We start from the raw sequence: 17131 nt of genomic DNA, 5'->3' as shown, positions 1-17131 counted from the left end.
CCCAAAAAAATTGTGGGAAATTTCAAGACCTTTCTGTACATAAATCCTAAAAAATAACAAAAAATTGCAAAATATGCATATTTCCATGGAAATGGTAGTTCATTTCAAATTGCAATATATTGTCTCTTGGCAAAATATTTCACTAAACAATCAACAAAAATAATGATACTCAGCCACATTTTATAAAGGTTAATTATTTTTTTTAGGTTTTCATTAAGAAACTTTTAAAAGGGTGGGGGTGGGGGAGAAGGGGGTGCAAAACTTGAAAACTTGAAAATAGCATAATTCTCACATTTTTTGTTCAATTTAAATGAAAATTGAAGGAGACTTTTGTTTTTTAGTACTGAAACACTGTGTAAAGTTTTAAATTAAAGGTTTATCTGTTTTCAATTTGTCATCTGGACCCTTCCAAAAAAGGGGGAAAGGGGGGGGGGGGTCAGATGCAAAACTTAAAAATAGCATAAATCATAAAACTTTTTGTTGGATTTAGATGAAAACTGAACTTGATCTGTTGTTTATAGGATTAAAACACTGTGTTAAGATTGTTACACATTTTTTGATTGGTTCTCAAGTTATCATCTGGATTCATCAGGGACTGACAAACATAACTTCAATTAAAGTTTGTCTTCGTCTAAAAACATGTCTCCTTCCGTTTAGTAGTTTCAGAGGTAAAGTAAGTTCAAAAGGGCATAACTTCAACAAATTTAGCTGATCAAAATTTCCTGTTAACATGCACAACTACATACCAAGTTTCATCATAAAAATCAGTTCTTTAGTTTAACAGGAGTTGCACTGATAAACTGTGAGACGGACAGACAAATAAGCCAAAACAATATGTCTCTCCATTAAATTTGTGGTAGTGGGGAGAAAAAATATATAAATTTTCGGGTTAATAGTTTTTTTTATCTTTCAGTGCCCTTTCCCTGCCAAAAATCAGGGAAAATGTCATGATCAGGGTTGTGTTTTTATGCATAGGTGTTATAAAAGGTATACTGAAAATTAAAAAATTATTGTAATGTTTTTATTAATGCGAAAAATGTGAAAAATGTAAGAATCAGGTTTGCAATAACCTAAATTGGCATTGACATTTTTAGTGGCGATTTTCCTATACAAAAAAGTTTGTCACTGGTCAGAGATTTGCAATAATAAATACTTTTTGAATTTACAGTTAATATAAATATTAAAACAAACAAGTATTTTAAAAAGACTTATAAAATACAGATATTTCACTGATAAACATCTTAATCTAAAATTATAGAGAACATTCTTTCAAAACCTTCCTTTTCAAAACAGAACATTTACTGTCTGCAGTTGCAGCTATTAAATCTGTTTCATCGATCTTCTTTTCTTTTTGCACAAGTCTTGAGAAATAGCTAGCTATTTGTTGTGAGGTTAGATATTGAGATCTAGTGAACCTGTTTTCTCCATTTTTTAAGACATATCGCATCTCCTCAGCTACTTTTGATGGGTCCTCTTTTCTTCCAGTTGTTTTCCCAATCATAAATTTTTCATGCAAGTAAGCCTTTTGGTCTAATGTAAAAATGGTTTTTGGTTTGTTCACTTTTAATGCCCATCCTTTGTTTAGTTTGTCAGTAGCAGCATTGTTGTTGTTGTCAGATTGTTTGGTAAATGACACTCCTAAATTCCCATCTTCCAACTTCTGAGCATATAAAACCTTTGTTCTATCTGCCAGGCTAAGTTTTTCTTCCTTCACATTACAGTTCCCCACCATGATGTGTTGATCTAGTGAAGATGAATGTTTAAAAGAACGTGTACATCCTTCCTCAGGACAAGTAAAGATTTTTGATATTGTCCGTCTCTTCTTAGGAACTGGCTCTGTAATTTTATCTTCATCATTACTCTCATTTTGTGTATCTTCATCTTCATTATCATCCTCCTCATCATCATCACCATCATCATCCTCTACAAAAACATTAATAGAAAATTAAGTGTTTTGTTATACTAAACAAATCATAATTTTCATGGAAAGACATCATGCAAAATATATAAAAAAATCCATCATAATACATGTATAACATAAAAGTTGTCTATACGTGACCTTGTAAGTGTTGTGCCATTAAATGGTTGTGAAGGTGTGAGCTTTTGTTCCATGTTGAAGGCCTAACTTTATTACAAAAACAATAATAAAAACACTTTTTATTTGTTTTTTTTTGTCATGTATGTACAAGGATTCTGTATCATGAATTTATATGTTAAAACTTTTTTATTGTATCTTTTGAAATAATTTCACAAAGAAACACAAATTGTTACATATACACAGTTTTTTCAATAAAACATAACTACCTCTGTCAACAACTACTGAACCCACGGTAGCAAACTGGGTATACGACCAATCATGATGAACAAAAAGCTGTATCACAGGAATTTTCTCATCAATAATGCTGTTCCATGATATCAACTTTCCTAAAATGCAAAATATAAGCAAATAAATTATTTTATATAAATTAATCAAAAGGGATCTTGTATGGATGCTAATATCAATATACTGAAGTACATATAGCTCAGGTGGTCGTGTGGTCAAGCAGGACAGCTACAGTGCAGGCGATTTGGTGTCACGATATCTCAGTAGTATGGGTTCAAATCCCAGTGAGGGAAGAACAAAAAAATTCTGAAAGCAAATTTACAGATCTAATATTGTTGGGTTGATTTTTAGGACTGTCAATTACAACGGAATATTGTATGAAACATGAAGATTCATGTATAGAGCAAAATTTCTTTAGTTGTGAACTTATAACAGATACATGCTGAAGGTCAAATGACATAACCCCTAGGTTGTTTTTTTTTTTTAACTGGTCACCTGTAGTATCAAAAATAGACATTATTTCTTCCCTTTATTATCTATGCAAGCCATTTTAGTTATGATTTTGTCAATTTGGTTAAGAGATATCACATTGTGTAACAAGATAGAGGTACCATTATTGATTAACAAAATAACATTATGAGAGGCAACATATTGTCGTTCACTTAAACTATTTATCTAGAAACAATTATGTGGGTAGCAGAAATTGATACAGTTGAAAATCATAATAGAAGGAAACTTTCTTCCATTCTCTGGAGTAATGAAATATTCTTGAGAAATGTTAACATTGATATCCAAAGTGAATAAAATGGCTCTTCAAGCTACAGTTGAGCTGATAAGTAAATCATAAAATTATATTACCTTGACCAATATCATAAGCTCTCCAAACTTGCAATCCATTATCAGTAAACTTAAAATTATGGAGCATAGAAATCAATGGAATACTTCTAAGTGAGACCTTATCATCATCAGCATTAATAACAGGACTTATCACTTTCACCATGTACTGGCCTCTTTGTTGCGAATCAATTGCCTGAAAAAAAATAATAAAAGAAATAAAATTTCGCGAAAAGAAGTTATCTTCTTTGGTCCCTACACTAGGTGACATCATATGTATGCTTCCGACGTCAAACATAAACACCAGGCGTTTTCTGGCTTCTGTGCAGCTTCAGAATGTAATAAAATTTTATAAACAGAAGATTTTGAGGTGCAACATGTGAGGTTTTGTTTTGCTTATTATAGTAGAAATTACATGTCAATACATTCAGCAATTCAAAATGTCGGCTTTCTAAGTTACAGACAAGGAGATAGAGAATTTTACGCTAACTGTCATCCAATCAGATCCATTGATACAAAATAATTGCATTAGAATTTGGCATGCACTTGATAGGTTAAATACATTTTGAGTGAATTTTACAAGTCCAAGGACAATAACTCTGCAAAAAAAATCATCAGACTGTAACTTGTCATGGTTATACTATATACCAAATATCAAACCAATATCTTCAAGAATGAAACGTGTGGAAAGCTGGTTTGCTGGACTGACAGACCTCATTCAAGCTTTCTAGGGTTATACTTTGACTTTAATTGCATATCAAATATTCTTAAACTCATTACTATAATTAACATACCAGTTTCATTTGGTGTGCAGTTGTCACATTATTGCCCTCGTTTACATATCTTTTTATAGCCGACTTGATATGGGATGCCTTCCTGTCACATGCGCCCTTCCCATCCTGAGCCTCACAAAAATTGTAGGATTTTATTTTCTTGTCTAGCTCTTGATGTAAAGTAGCAATGGTCAATGTACTTTTGTAGCAACCGGCATTATCTGACCATATGTTGACCTTTTTGACAGATGGAATATTTTGAACCACATCGACAAGAATAGCTCCAGTTGTAGCTGCATCTTGAGGGGTTGGTTGTTCAAATATATGCACATGTGTAAGAAATTTCACACTTCCCTCTGATTTTAACATAGTAACAGTGATGTGCCAATTAATGCCTCTCTTTCCAAACCAATCTGTCTGGCCCTCTCTAAACTTTCGCGGTAAAAATTTCATGGCCCAGTCAGCTACCATGAAAGCCTCATTTTCCCCAAGACAGTTCACAACAGCTTGTCTTGCCTTTTCTTGATTTTTTGATCGAAGGATATGACTCTTCCATTCATAGATATCAGCTATTGCTTTTTCAACCTAAAACAAAAACAATTTTGAACTTGTTTTTGTAAATTTATAAGAACAAAATACAATAACACTTGTGCTTATGTTCAAGTTCATATTCACCTCATTCTCACAATTATATCTAGAATTTACAGTAGAGGCTCTAAAGAGCCTGTCGCTCATCCTTGGCCTGTGTGCAAGTAGCATATTAAACAAAGGACACATAATATAGAGGAGAATAGAAATGTAGAATTCATGATCAAATTTTGTTTTGGTGATGATAATAACAAAAAAATGCAAAATTTTCTTAAAATTACCAATTCAACTGGTTGCCTGATTTGTCTAAAAATTTCAGGGCGGTTAGATCTTTACTTAATGAATAATTTTACTAATATCAAATTTGCTCTAAATGCTTTGGTCTCAGATATATATACTAGCCAAAAACTGCATTTTACACCTTATGTACTTTTTTTTGCTAAGTTGGTCAGCTTGGTTGGTGGGCTGGGTCATTGGACACAATTTCTATACTAGATACCCAATGATGATTGTGACCAAGTGTGATTTAATTTGGCTCAGTAGTTTTGGAACAGATTTTTGTAAACGTTTGCGGACCACGGACACAGGACGCCAAATAATGAAAAAAGCTCACTTCGTCCTTTAGGCCAAGTGATCTAAAAACCAGAGAAATGTGTAATGTAGGTCAAATTTACATGTTTTGGAAGGATGGTCTCAGACTTGCGGTGCTGCATCTCCTATACCAAGTCGCATACATGTAACTTTTTTCTATATTTAGTACTTGAGAAAAGATTGGATCTATCTACACTAAAACCAAAAACTATCATGAGGAATAAAATTTGATAAGATGTTGTCTCACATCTGTATTAGTCACACAGTAACTTAGTAATGAAGAAGTTGATATTTTATCGTATGTTTTTTTATGTTGTGATGTTATGCTATTGTTTCAGAAAAAGGGAGAAGGTTTGGATCCATTAAAACGTTTAATCCCGCTGCAAATGTTTGCACCTGTCCTAAGTCAGGAATCTGATGTACAGTAGTTGTCGTTTGTTTATGTAATATACGTGTTTCTCGTTTCTCGTTTTGTTTATATAGATTAGACCGTTGGTTTTCCCGTTTGAATGGTTTTACACTAGTAATTTTGGGGCCCTTTATAGCTTGTTGTTCGGTGTGAGCCAAGGCTCCGTGTTGTAGGCCGTACTTTAACCTATAATGGTTTACTTTTTAAATTGTTATTTGGATGGAGAGTTGTCTCATTGGCACTCACACCACATCTTCCTATATCTATAGGACATAACATTTTACCAGAATTTAAAAATACCTTAAAGAGCACAGCTTCAGGATTATCCCAGTGTCTTTCAATTGCACTCTTTGAAATAAAAGATAGTGTTTCATCAACAAAACTACACTGTTGGCATTCATCAGTATGTGAATGGTTATCACATTTTTGGCAGAAGGGTCCTTTTTCTTCACTCAAAGCATACGAACAACATTATGGTCTGCTATGGATGATGATGTATTTACATGTAGCTGAAAAAAAAATTAGTTGATTCAATCTTTGGATTGGTTTCTTAAAAGATATATATATATATACCCTTTCTCTCTCTATATATATAAATATAAAGAATAATATAAAAAAGAAGATGTGGTATGATTGCCAATGAGACAACTATCCACAAAAGACCAAAATGACACAAACATTAACAATTATAGGTCACCATACGGCCTTCAACAATGAGCAAAGCCCATACCGCATATAGTCAGCTATAAAAGGCCCTGATAATGGTTTAATTTAATATTCAACAAATATTTTAATATCTTTTTAATAAAAATAAATTGGGAGAATCATTATAAATTATTTTGGTGTTCAGACTTTCAGTGCTAGGGGTAAACTATTTTAATGTATCATGATGTTTGATATACCCCTTTATATGACATGTATGACAGTCGGACTGATACAATTAAGCCCATTAACAGATAGAGATACCATGCATACATGTACATTGACTCTGAATAAAATAATAGCATGTACTAGCATTATAACTTACATTTGTATTTGCACAAATTTCAGCCATGCTACATGAAGTGGATTGCCCACAATAAAGGGTCTTTCTGCATCTTGGACATATTGCTGAAACATACAGTTCAAATTATTTTTTTTATAAATAAAGATACATTTTTAGTATATGCAAATTAAATAGATGTTTGTCCCATAAGAGAAAAAAAATGAATTTAGGAGAAATGGATTCTTATAAATTCCTTATTAAGTTTATAGTTCACTACTGATTGTGACAAATTTAAATATTTCGAAATAAAACCTGTCAGTTTTTGCTGAACTTATTCTGTACCTTTGTTGTTGACAGGTTAAGCTACATGTTTTTGGAGAGAAATTCTATTTCTTGTTTACTTTCTTCAAACATCGGTAATATTTTGGGTAGGGGAAAGAAATGGATAAAATCATGCAATTTAAAGGTGTTTTTCCTTCTTTAATAACTTTAGAAACTGAAAGATTTCAGCTATTTATGCAATATCCTGACTGTTCCTTGTAAATTTAATAATAGGTCTCTTATTTTGGAAATAAAAGACATTTTGATTTAATTTATAATGGTCCAGTATTGCCTGGGAGGTGGGTTGGGGTCCACTTCAATACTTAATTGATAGGGGGTGCCGCTGGGGTTCTGTTACCCTACCCTTTTCATATAATTTAGAAAAAACTTAAATCAAATACCCTTTGCAGGGTCGGTTCCAGCCATTTTAAAAGGGGGGTTCCAAACCCAGGACAAAGGGGGGTTCCAATTACATGTCCCCATTCAAATGCATTGATTGTCAAAAAAAAAAGGGTTCCAACCCCTGGACCCCCCCCCCCTTTTTCTGGATCCGCGCCTGCTTTGTAGGTTTTTTATGTGGAGGGGGGTAAACTTCTGCAAATTTAGTATATCTAAAATCAATTTTTACATATATATCCCTATTGTTCAATCAATTTTGCCCAAATCAAGTTAAGAGGGGGGGGGGGGGTCAGTGAAAAAAAACACTATGTGAATTAAGTTTTTTATCCTACATTGAACTTTTGATGTTATCCCCATGCTGGTTAATAAATATAAATAACAAATTATGATACTAAACAAGTGAAACTGCGAGCTACTGCTCACTGATGATACCCCCGCCGCAAGTGGATAATATTAATAGTGTAAAAATATGCAAGTGTTCGGTAAACAGGAAGTTGTCGAGTGATGAATCTGAAAACGCATCACACGGTATAGCTGACTTATATAAATCATGAAACCAAATTTCAGAAATCCTTGTATTGTAGTTCCTGAGAAAAATGTGACGAAAATTTTCAACTTAGCTATCATGTGTAAAATCAGACAAGTGTTCGGTAAACAGGAAGTTGTCAAGTGATGAATCTGAAAACGCATCACACGGTATGGCTGACATATATAAATGTTGATACCAAATTACAGAAAGGGTGGATGTGTAGTTCCTGAGAAAAATGTGACGAAAGTTTCATGGGACGGACTGACTGACGGACGGACTGACGGACTGACGGACTGATGGACGGACTGACGGACGGACGGACAGACAGAGGTAAAACAGTATACCCCCCCTTTTTTAAAGCGGGGGTATAATTATAAAAAAAGAAATCATTTTAATTATTTTACTTACGAGTTCCAACTGGAACTATGATTCCTGTTCTAGCATGAATCTCTTTCACTTTTTCCAAAGATACATTTCTGTCTGCCTTTACCCCATACCATCCTCCATATATTTTGTTGTCTTTGTTGTGAGAGGAAATTATATCAGGTATTCCACATATCTTTGATTTGCAACCTGCTTTGTTTTTATTCAAAAACCTGTGAAAATGTTCACTGCACACTTGAAACTTCTGTGTAATATCACTTGGCAGTAGACCAGCCTCAGTAAGAACAATGGACTGCAATTCTGATGACAAAGAAGTCAGTGGGGAATTTTCACCTACACATTCACATATCTGTGAGCTTTTAAAGCTACAGAAGGACATGGTTATTTACAGACCATAACTATTGTTTTAACACTGACTGTTGATCACTGATATCGTCTGCAAAGTTTCTCCCATTTGTGTATACTTCCTGTGTACATGTGTGCTTTAGATCAGAAGAGTTCTACCAGGGGAGATAACTCTATATTATCAATAATGAATAATGAAGATTTTCTTAATACTTTTTTAAGGACATGCTTGAATATCCCATTCAATTTACAAGTTTACTTGGTTATTTATATAATATAGATTATATTTAGGTCAGATAGTACTTTGAAATCAGTGTGGAAAGGAATGAAAACATCTACAGATTTTAAGGATCTATGGAACACTGTAGAACCACTAAATTCTTTAAAATGTAGAAAACCTTGATAAATCTGCATATTGGCCTATCAAAACCTTTGAAAACATTAAAATAAGCTTGGAGAACATTTTTCATGACATTAAGCAGTCTTCAAACAAAAATTTAACAATATTTTAATTACCTTTATTTTTACCTGAAAAGTCATGTTTCCATGGCAACAACAGGGTGACACATTATGATTATGGAGTGGCAAATATTTTTTTTTTGAAAATTAAGACATTAAATGTATTGAGGCGAAATTTGGTGGAATTCTGTATCATGTCATGGCCAGCTCATTTTTATATTTACAGAGAATTGATATTAATATCTTATGTCTCTTCAACTTAAAGAGTTGTGAATGTCCTTTGATATCTTATGTCTCTTCGACTTAAAGAGTTGTGAATGTCCTTTGATATCTTACGTCTCATCGACTTAAAGAGTTGGGAATGTTCTTTGATATCTTATGTCTGTTTCACTTATAGAGTTGTGAATGTCCTTTGATATCTTATGTCTCTTCAACTTATAGAGTTGGGAATGTCCTTTGATATCTTACGTCTCTTCGACTTAAAGAGTTGGGAATGTCCTTTAATATCTTATGTCTCTTCAACTTAAAGAGTTGTGAATGTCCTTTGATATTTTACATCTCTTCGACTTAAAGAGTTGTGAATGTCCTTTGATATCTTATGTCTCTTTGACTTAAAGAGTTGGGAATGTCCTTTGATATCTTGTCTCTTCAACTTAAAGAGTTGGGAATGTCCTTTGATATCTTACGTCTCTTCGACTTAAAGAGTTGGGAATGTCCTTTGATATCTTATGTCTCTTCAACTTAAAGAGTTGGGAATGTCCTTCGACATCTTATGTCTCTTCAACTTAAAGAGTTTTGAATGTCCTTTGATATCTTATGTCCTTTCAACTTAAAGAGTTGTAAATGTCCTTTGATATCTTGCGTCTCTTCGACTTAAAGAGTTGGGAATGTCCTTTGATATCTTATGTCTCTTCGACTTAAAGAGTTGGGAATGTCCTTTGATATCTTACGTCTCTTCGACTTAACGAGTTGGAATGTCCTTTGATATCTTACGTCTCTTCGACTTAAAGAGTTGTGAATGTCCTTTGATATCTTACGTCTCATCGACTTAAAGAGTTGGGAATGTTCTTTGATATCTTATGTCTCTTTCACTTAAAGAGTTGTGAATGTCCTTTGATATCTTACGTCTCTTCGACTTAAAGAGTTGGGAATGTCCTTTGATATCTTATGTCTCTTCGACTTAAAGAGTTGGGAATGTCCTTTGATATCTTACGTCTCTTCGACTTAAAGAGTTGGGAATGTCCTTTGATATCTTTTGTCTCTTCAACTTATAGAGTTGGGAATGTCCTTTGATATCTTACGTCTCTTCGACTTAAAGAGTTGGGAATGTCCTTTAATATCTTATGTCTCTTCAACTTAAAGAGTTGGGAATGTCCTTTGATATTTTACATCTCTTCGACTTAAACAGTTGTGAATGTCCTTTGATATCTTATGTCTCTTTGACTTAAAGAGTTGGGAATGTCCTTTGATATCTTGTCTCTTCAACTTAAAGAGTTGGGAATGTCCTTTGATATCTTACGTCTCTTCGACTTAAAGAGTTGGGAATGTCCTTTGATATCTTATGTCTCTTCAACTTAAAGAGTTGGGAATGTCCTTTGACATCTTATGTCTCTTCAACTTAAAGAGTTGTGAATATCCTTTGATATCTTACGTCTTTTCGACTTTATAAGTTGGGAATGTCCTTTGACATCTTTTGTCTCTTCAATTCAAAGAGTTGTGAATGTCCTTTGATATCTTATGTCCTTTCAACTTAAAGAGCTGTGAATGTCCTTTGATATCTTGTCTCTTCAACTTAAAGAGTTGGGAATGTCCTTTGACATCTTATGTCTCTTCAACTTAAGGAGTTGTGAATATCCTTTGATATCTTACGTCTTTTCGACTTTATAAGTTGGGAATGTCCTTTGACATCTTTTGTCTCTTCAATTTAAAGAGTTGTGAATGTCCTTGGATATCTTATGTCTCTTTGACTTAAAGAGTTGTGAATGTCCTTTGATATCTTATGTCTCTTTGACTTAAAGAGTTGTGAATGTCCTTTGATATCTTATGTCTCTTTGACTTAAAGAGTTGTGAATGTCCTTTGATATCTTATGTCTCTTTGACTTAAAGAGTTGTGAATGTCCTTTGATATCTTATGTCTCTTTGACTTAAAGAGTTGTAAATGTCCTTTGATATCTTATGTCTCTTTCACTTAAAGAGTTGTGAATGTCCTTTGATATCTTATGTCTCTTTGACTTAAAGAGTTGTGAATGTCCTTTGATATCTTATGTCTCTTTCACTTAAAGAGTTGTGAATGTCCTTTGATATCTTATGTCTCTTTCACTTAAAGAGTTGTGAATGTCCTTTGATATCTTATGTCTCTTCGACTTAAAGAGTTGTGAATGTCCTTTGATATCTTATGTCTCTTCGACTTAAAAGAGTTGTGAATGTCCTTTGATATCTTACGTCTCTTCGACTTAAAGAGTTGTGAATGTCCTTTGATATCTTATGTCTCTTCGCCTGAAAAGAATTGTGAATGTCCTTTGATATCTTATGTCTCTTCAACTTAAAGACTTGTGAATGTCCTTTGATATCTTATGTCTCTTCGACTTAAAGAGTTGTGAATGCCATTTGATATCTTATGTCTCTTCGACTTAAAGAATTGTGAATGTCCTTTGATATCTTATGTCTCTTCCTTCGACTTAAAGAGTTGGGAATGTCCTTTGATATCTTATGTCTCTTCGACTTAAAAGAGTTGTGAATGTCCTTTGATATCTTATGTTTCTTCGACTTAAAGAGTTGTGAATGTCCTTTGATATCTTATGTCTCTTCGACTTAAAGAGTTGTGAATGTCCTTTGATATCTTATGTCTCTTCGACTTAAAGAGTTGTGAATGTCCTTTGATATCTTATGTCTCTTCGACTTAAAGAGTTGTGAATGTCATTTGATATCTTATGTCTCTCCGTCTTAAAGAGGTGTGAATGTCCTTTGATATCTTATGTCTCTCCGACTTAAAGAGGTGTGAATGTCCTTTGATATCTTATGTCTCTCCGACTTAAAGAGGTGTGAATGTCCTTTGATATATTATGTCTCTTCGACTTAAAGAGTTGTGAATGTCCTTTGATATCTTATGTCTGTCCGACTTAAAGAGGTGTGAATGTCCTTTGATATCTTATGTCTCTCCGACTTAAAGAGTTGGGAATGTCCTTTGATATCTTATGTCTTTTCGACTTAAAGAGTTGTGAATGTCCTTTGATATCTTATGTCTCTTCGACTTAAAGAGGTGTGAATGTCCTTTGATATCTTATGTCTCTTCGACTTAAAGAGTTGTGAATGTCCTTTGATATCTTATGTCTCTTCGACTTAAAGAGTTGTGAATGTCCTTTGATATCTTATGTCTCTTCGACTTAAAGAGTTGTGAAGTCCTTTGATATCTTATGTCTCTTCGACTTAAAGCGTTGTGAATGTCCTTTGATATCTGATGTCTCTTCGACTTAAAGACTTGTGAATGTCCTTTGATATTTTATGTCTCTTTGTTTGTGTCCTGGAATTTTGTATTGAAATTCTTTTCACTGTAGTCATTTTGATTTCTCCTGTTGTTTGTATTTTGATTGTTTTTCATGTTTTGCCATGGCGTCGTCAGTTTCTCTTCAACTTAAAAGAGTTGTGAATGTCCTTTGATATCTTACGTCTCTTCGACTTAAAGAGTTGGGAATGTCCTTTGATATCTTATGTCTCTTCGACTTAAAGAGTTGGGAATGTCCTTTGATATCTTACGTCTCTTCGACTTAAAGAGTTGGAATGTCCTTTGATATCTTACGTCTCTTCGACTTAAAGAGTTGTGAATGTCCTTTGATATCTTACGTCTCATCGACTTAAGGAGTTGGGAATGTTCTTTGATATCTTATGTCTCTTTCACTGATAGAGTTGTGAATGTCCTTTGATATCTTACGTCTCTTCGACTTAAAGAGTTGGGAATGTCCTTTGATATCTTATGTCTCTTCGACTTAAAGAGTTGGGAATGTCCTTTAATATCTTATGTCTCTTCAACTTAAAGAGTTGTGAATGTCCTTTGATATCTTATGTCTCTTCGACTTAAAGAGTTGTGAATGTGCTTTGATATCTTACGTCTCATCGACTTAAAGAGTTGGGAATGTTCTTTGATATCTTATGTCTGTTTCACTTATAGAGTTGTGAATGTCCTTTGATATCTTATGTCTCTACAACTTATAGAGTTGGGAATGTCCTTTGATATCTTACGTCTCTTCGACTTAAAGAGTTGGGAATGTCCTTTAATATCTTATGTCTCTTCAACTTAAAGAGTTGTGAATGTCCTTTGATATTTTACATCTCTTCGACTTAAAGAGTTGTGAATGTCCTTTGATATCTTATGTCTCTTTGACTTAAAGAGTTGGGAATGTCCTTTGATATCTTGTCTCTTCAACTTAAAGAGTTGGGAATGTCCTTTGATATCTTACGTCTCTTCGACTTAAAGAGTTGGGAATGTCCTTTGATATCTTATGTCTCTTCAACTTAAAGAGTTGGGAATGTCCTTCGACATCTTATGTCTCTTCAACTTAAAGAGTTGTGAATGTCCTTTGATATATTATGTCCTTTCAACTTAAAGAGTTGTGAATGTCCTTTGATATCTTGCGTCTCTTCGACTTAAAGAGTTGGGAATGTCCTTTGATATCTTATGTCTCTTCGACTTAAAGAGTTGGGAATGTCCTTTGATATCTTACGTCTCTTCGACTTAACGAGTTGGAATGTCCTTTGATATCTTACGTCTCTTCGACTTAAAGAGTTGTGAATGTCCTTTGATATCTTATGTCTCTTCGACTTAAAGAGTTGTGAATATCCTTTGATATCTTTTGTCTCTTCGACTTCAAGAGTTGTGAATGTCCTTTGATATTGTATGTCTCTTCGACTTAAAGAGTTGTGAATGTCCTTTGATATCTGATGTCTCTTCAACTTAAAGACTTGTGAATGTCGTTTGATATTTTATGTCTTTTTGTTTGTGTCCTGGAATTTTGTATTGAAATTCTGTTCACTGTAGTCATTTTGATTTCTCCTGTTCTCCCCCTAAGAATACTGCACGCCTGTACCTTTCTGTACATTTAATAAACAACATAGGTCACATGAACACTGATTTTTAAGAAGAAAAACTTACCTCATCCCAACTTGCCATTATATCCTGCAAAAGAAAGAGAAATCATTGTATTTTTATAACAATAAGGAGATACTGTATGATTACCAATGAGACAACTATCCACTTATGTTCAAATAAAGTTGAAGTAAGCAATTATAGGCAACGGTAAGGCCTTCAACAATGAAAACCAGATGCTCCGCAGGGCACAGCTTTATACGACCGCAGAGGTTAATTAAACCCTGAACGGTTGGGGCAAGTATAGTAGTGTAGGGTTTTTAATTTTCTATGTATGTTTTGAAGAATGTTGTTTGTATTTTAATTGTTTTTCATTTTTTTGCCATGGCGTCATCAGTTTCTCTTCGACTTAAAAGAGTTGTGAATATCCTTTGATATCTTTTGTCTCTTCGACTTCAAGAGTTGTGAATGTCCTTTGATATCTTATGTCTCTTCGACTTAAAAGAGTTGTGAATGTCCTTTGATATCTTTTGTCTCTTCGACTTCAAGAGTTGTGAATGTCCTTTGATATCTTACGTCTCTTCGACTTAAAGAGTTGGGAATGTCCTTTGATATCTTACGTCTCTTCAACTTAAAGAGTTGTAAATGTCTTTTGAGATCTTATGTCTCTTCAACTTAAAGAGTTGGTAATGTCCTTTGTCATCTTTTGTCTCTTCGACTTCAAGAGTTGTGAATGTCCTTTGATATCTTACGTCTCTTCGACTTAAAGAGTTGTGAATGTCCTTTGATATCTTATGTCTCTTCGACTTAAAGAGTTGTGAATGTCCTTTGATATCTGCTGTATCTTCGACTTAAAGACTTGTGAATGTCGTTTGATATTTTATGTCTTTTTGTTTGTGTCCTGGAATTTTGTATTGAAATTCTTTTCACTGTAGTCATTTTGATTTCTCCTGTTCTCCCCCTAGGAATACTGCACGCCTGTACCTTTCTGCACATTTAATAAACAACATAGGTCACATGAACACTGACTTTTAAGAAGAAAAACTTACCTCATCCCAACTTGCCATTATATCCTGCAAAAGAAAGAGAAATCATTGTATTTTTATAACAATAAGGAGATACTGTATGATTACCAATGAGACAACTATCCACTTATGTTCAAATAAAGTTGAAGTAAGCAATTAAAGGCAACGGTAAGGCCTTCAACAATGAAAACCAGATGCTCCGCAGGGCACAGCTTTATACGACCGCAGAGGTTAATTAAACCCTGAACGGTTGGGGCAAGTATAGTAGTGTAGGGTTTTTAATTTTCTATGTAATGTTTTGAAGAATGTTGTTTGTATTTTAATTGTTTTTCATTTTTTGCCATGGCGTCATCAGTTTCTCTTCGACTTAAAAGAGTTGTGAATGTCCTTTGATATTTTATGTCTCTTCAACTTAAAGAGTTGTGAATATCCTTTGATATCTTATGTCTCTTCGACTTAAAGAATTGTGAATGTCCTTTGATATCTTTTGTCTCTTCGACTTCAAGAGTTGTGAATGTCCTTTGATATTTTATGTCTCTTCGACTTAAAGAGTTGTGAATGTCCTTTGATATTTTATGTCTCTTCGACTTAAAGAGTTGGGAATGTCCTTTGATATCTTACGTCTCTTCAACTTGAAAGAGTTGTGAATATCCTTTGATATCTTTTGTCTCTTCGACTTCAAGAGTTGTGAATGTCCTTTGATATTTTATGTCTCTTTATTTGTGTCCTGGAATTTTGTATTGAAATTCTCTTCACTGTAGTCATTTTGATTTCTCCTGTTCTCCCTTTAAGAATACTGCACGCCTTTCTGTAAATTTAATAAACAACATAGGTCACATGACGTAGGTCACATCTTGTGACCACTGACTTTTAAGAAGAAAAACTTACCTCATCCCAACTTGCCATTATATCCTGTAAAAGAAAGAGAAATCACTGTAATTTTATAAAAATAAGGAGATATGGTATGATTGCCAATGAGACAACTATCCACTTATGTTCAAATGAAGTGGATGTAAGCAATTATAGGCAATGGTAAGGCCTTCAACAATGAGAAAAACTCATACCGTATAGTCAGCTATAAAGGCCCCAACATGAAAAATATGAAAACAATTCAATTTAGAAAACTTACTTAATGAATGGCTATTATCTATTTTCAATTTATTGAACCACAAAACTAATTTTTGACTCTTCACATTGAATAATGCGCGAAGCGGATTATGTAAAATGTGCAGAGTCAAAAATTAGTTTTATGGTTCAATGAAATCAAAATAAATTTTTCATGTTATTGCCATTCATTATAAATAAATTTGTATCAAAAATAAGGCTCAAAGAACTTTTTAAATTATTTATATTAACAATGACAACGTACACACATGTTAGCGTATGAATACACAACGTCAGAGTGGGCGTGTCGCCATCAAAATTGACACCATTGAAAATAAAACTAATAATTTTAACCAATCAGAAGACAGTAAAAACACCAAATTTATTTATTTCAATTTGTCTTTTAGTTTTGAATGTGGAATACTTGTGTAAAGAGTAGAAAAGTCAAATGTTTAAATACTGTTTTAAACTATATAACAAATAGAAAGTCAATATTTACAAGGATGACGAAAATAAGTGTGTAAAACTGATAATATAAGCGAATTTTCTAAGTCCAAGGACCATAACTCTGCACAAAATTATCAGACCAAAACAAAATTCGAACTTCATATGTAACTTGTCATGATACAACAATATACCAAATATCAAATCAATATGTTCAAGCACGAAGATAAAAATGTGGAAAACTGATTTGCCGGACAGAAGGACAGACAGACCGACAGACGGACAGAGTGCAAACCTTAAGTCTTCTTCGACTTCGTTGGTTGGGGACTTATAAATTAAATAACACATAGCTGAGAGGGGGATAGAGCAGATTTGTACCCCTCGAAAAAACATTGTCAGCCTTGGCTTTGCCTCTGTGAGTTAGTTGACAATGTTTTCTCTGAGGTAACAATCTGCTCTATCATCCTCTCAGCTATGTGTTATTCATATAATAATGTCTTCCAATTATGGAACACCTCCTCAACAAATATTATCCAAG

The 17131-nt window shown here is 33.6% G+C and overlaps 1 protein-coding gene across 1 annotated transcript; it reads right to left on the bottom strand.

Annotated features, from left to right (window-relative positions):
• Positions 1–1156: 1156 nt before the first annotated feature.
• On the bottom strand, positions 1157–5983 carry LOC139482448 (uncharacterized; the record flags this gene model as incomplete). Its single annotated transcript, XM_071266345.1, has 5 exons — positions 1157–1923; positions 2305–2424; positions 3182–3353; positions 3952–4515; positions 5819–5983. Coding segments are annotated over 5 exons (1692 nt in total), but the record flags the coding sequence as incomplete, so codon positions are not given.
• Positions 5984–17131: the final 11148 nt, after the last annotated feature.

Source organism: Mytilus edulis, chromosome 7 (assembly GCF_963676685.1).
Source record: "Mytilus edulis chromosome 7, xbMytEdul2.2, whole genome shotgun sequence".
Taxonomy (NCBI): Eukaryota; Metazoa; Mollusca; class Bivalvia; order Mytilida; family Mytilidae; genus Mytilus; species Mytilus edulis.
This window is presented reverse-complemented; position numbering and strand designations above follow the sequence as displayed.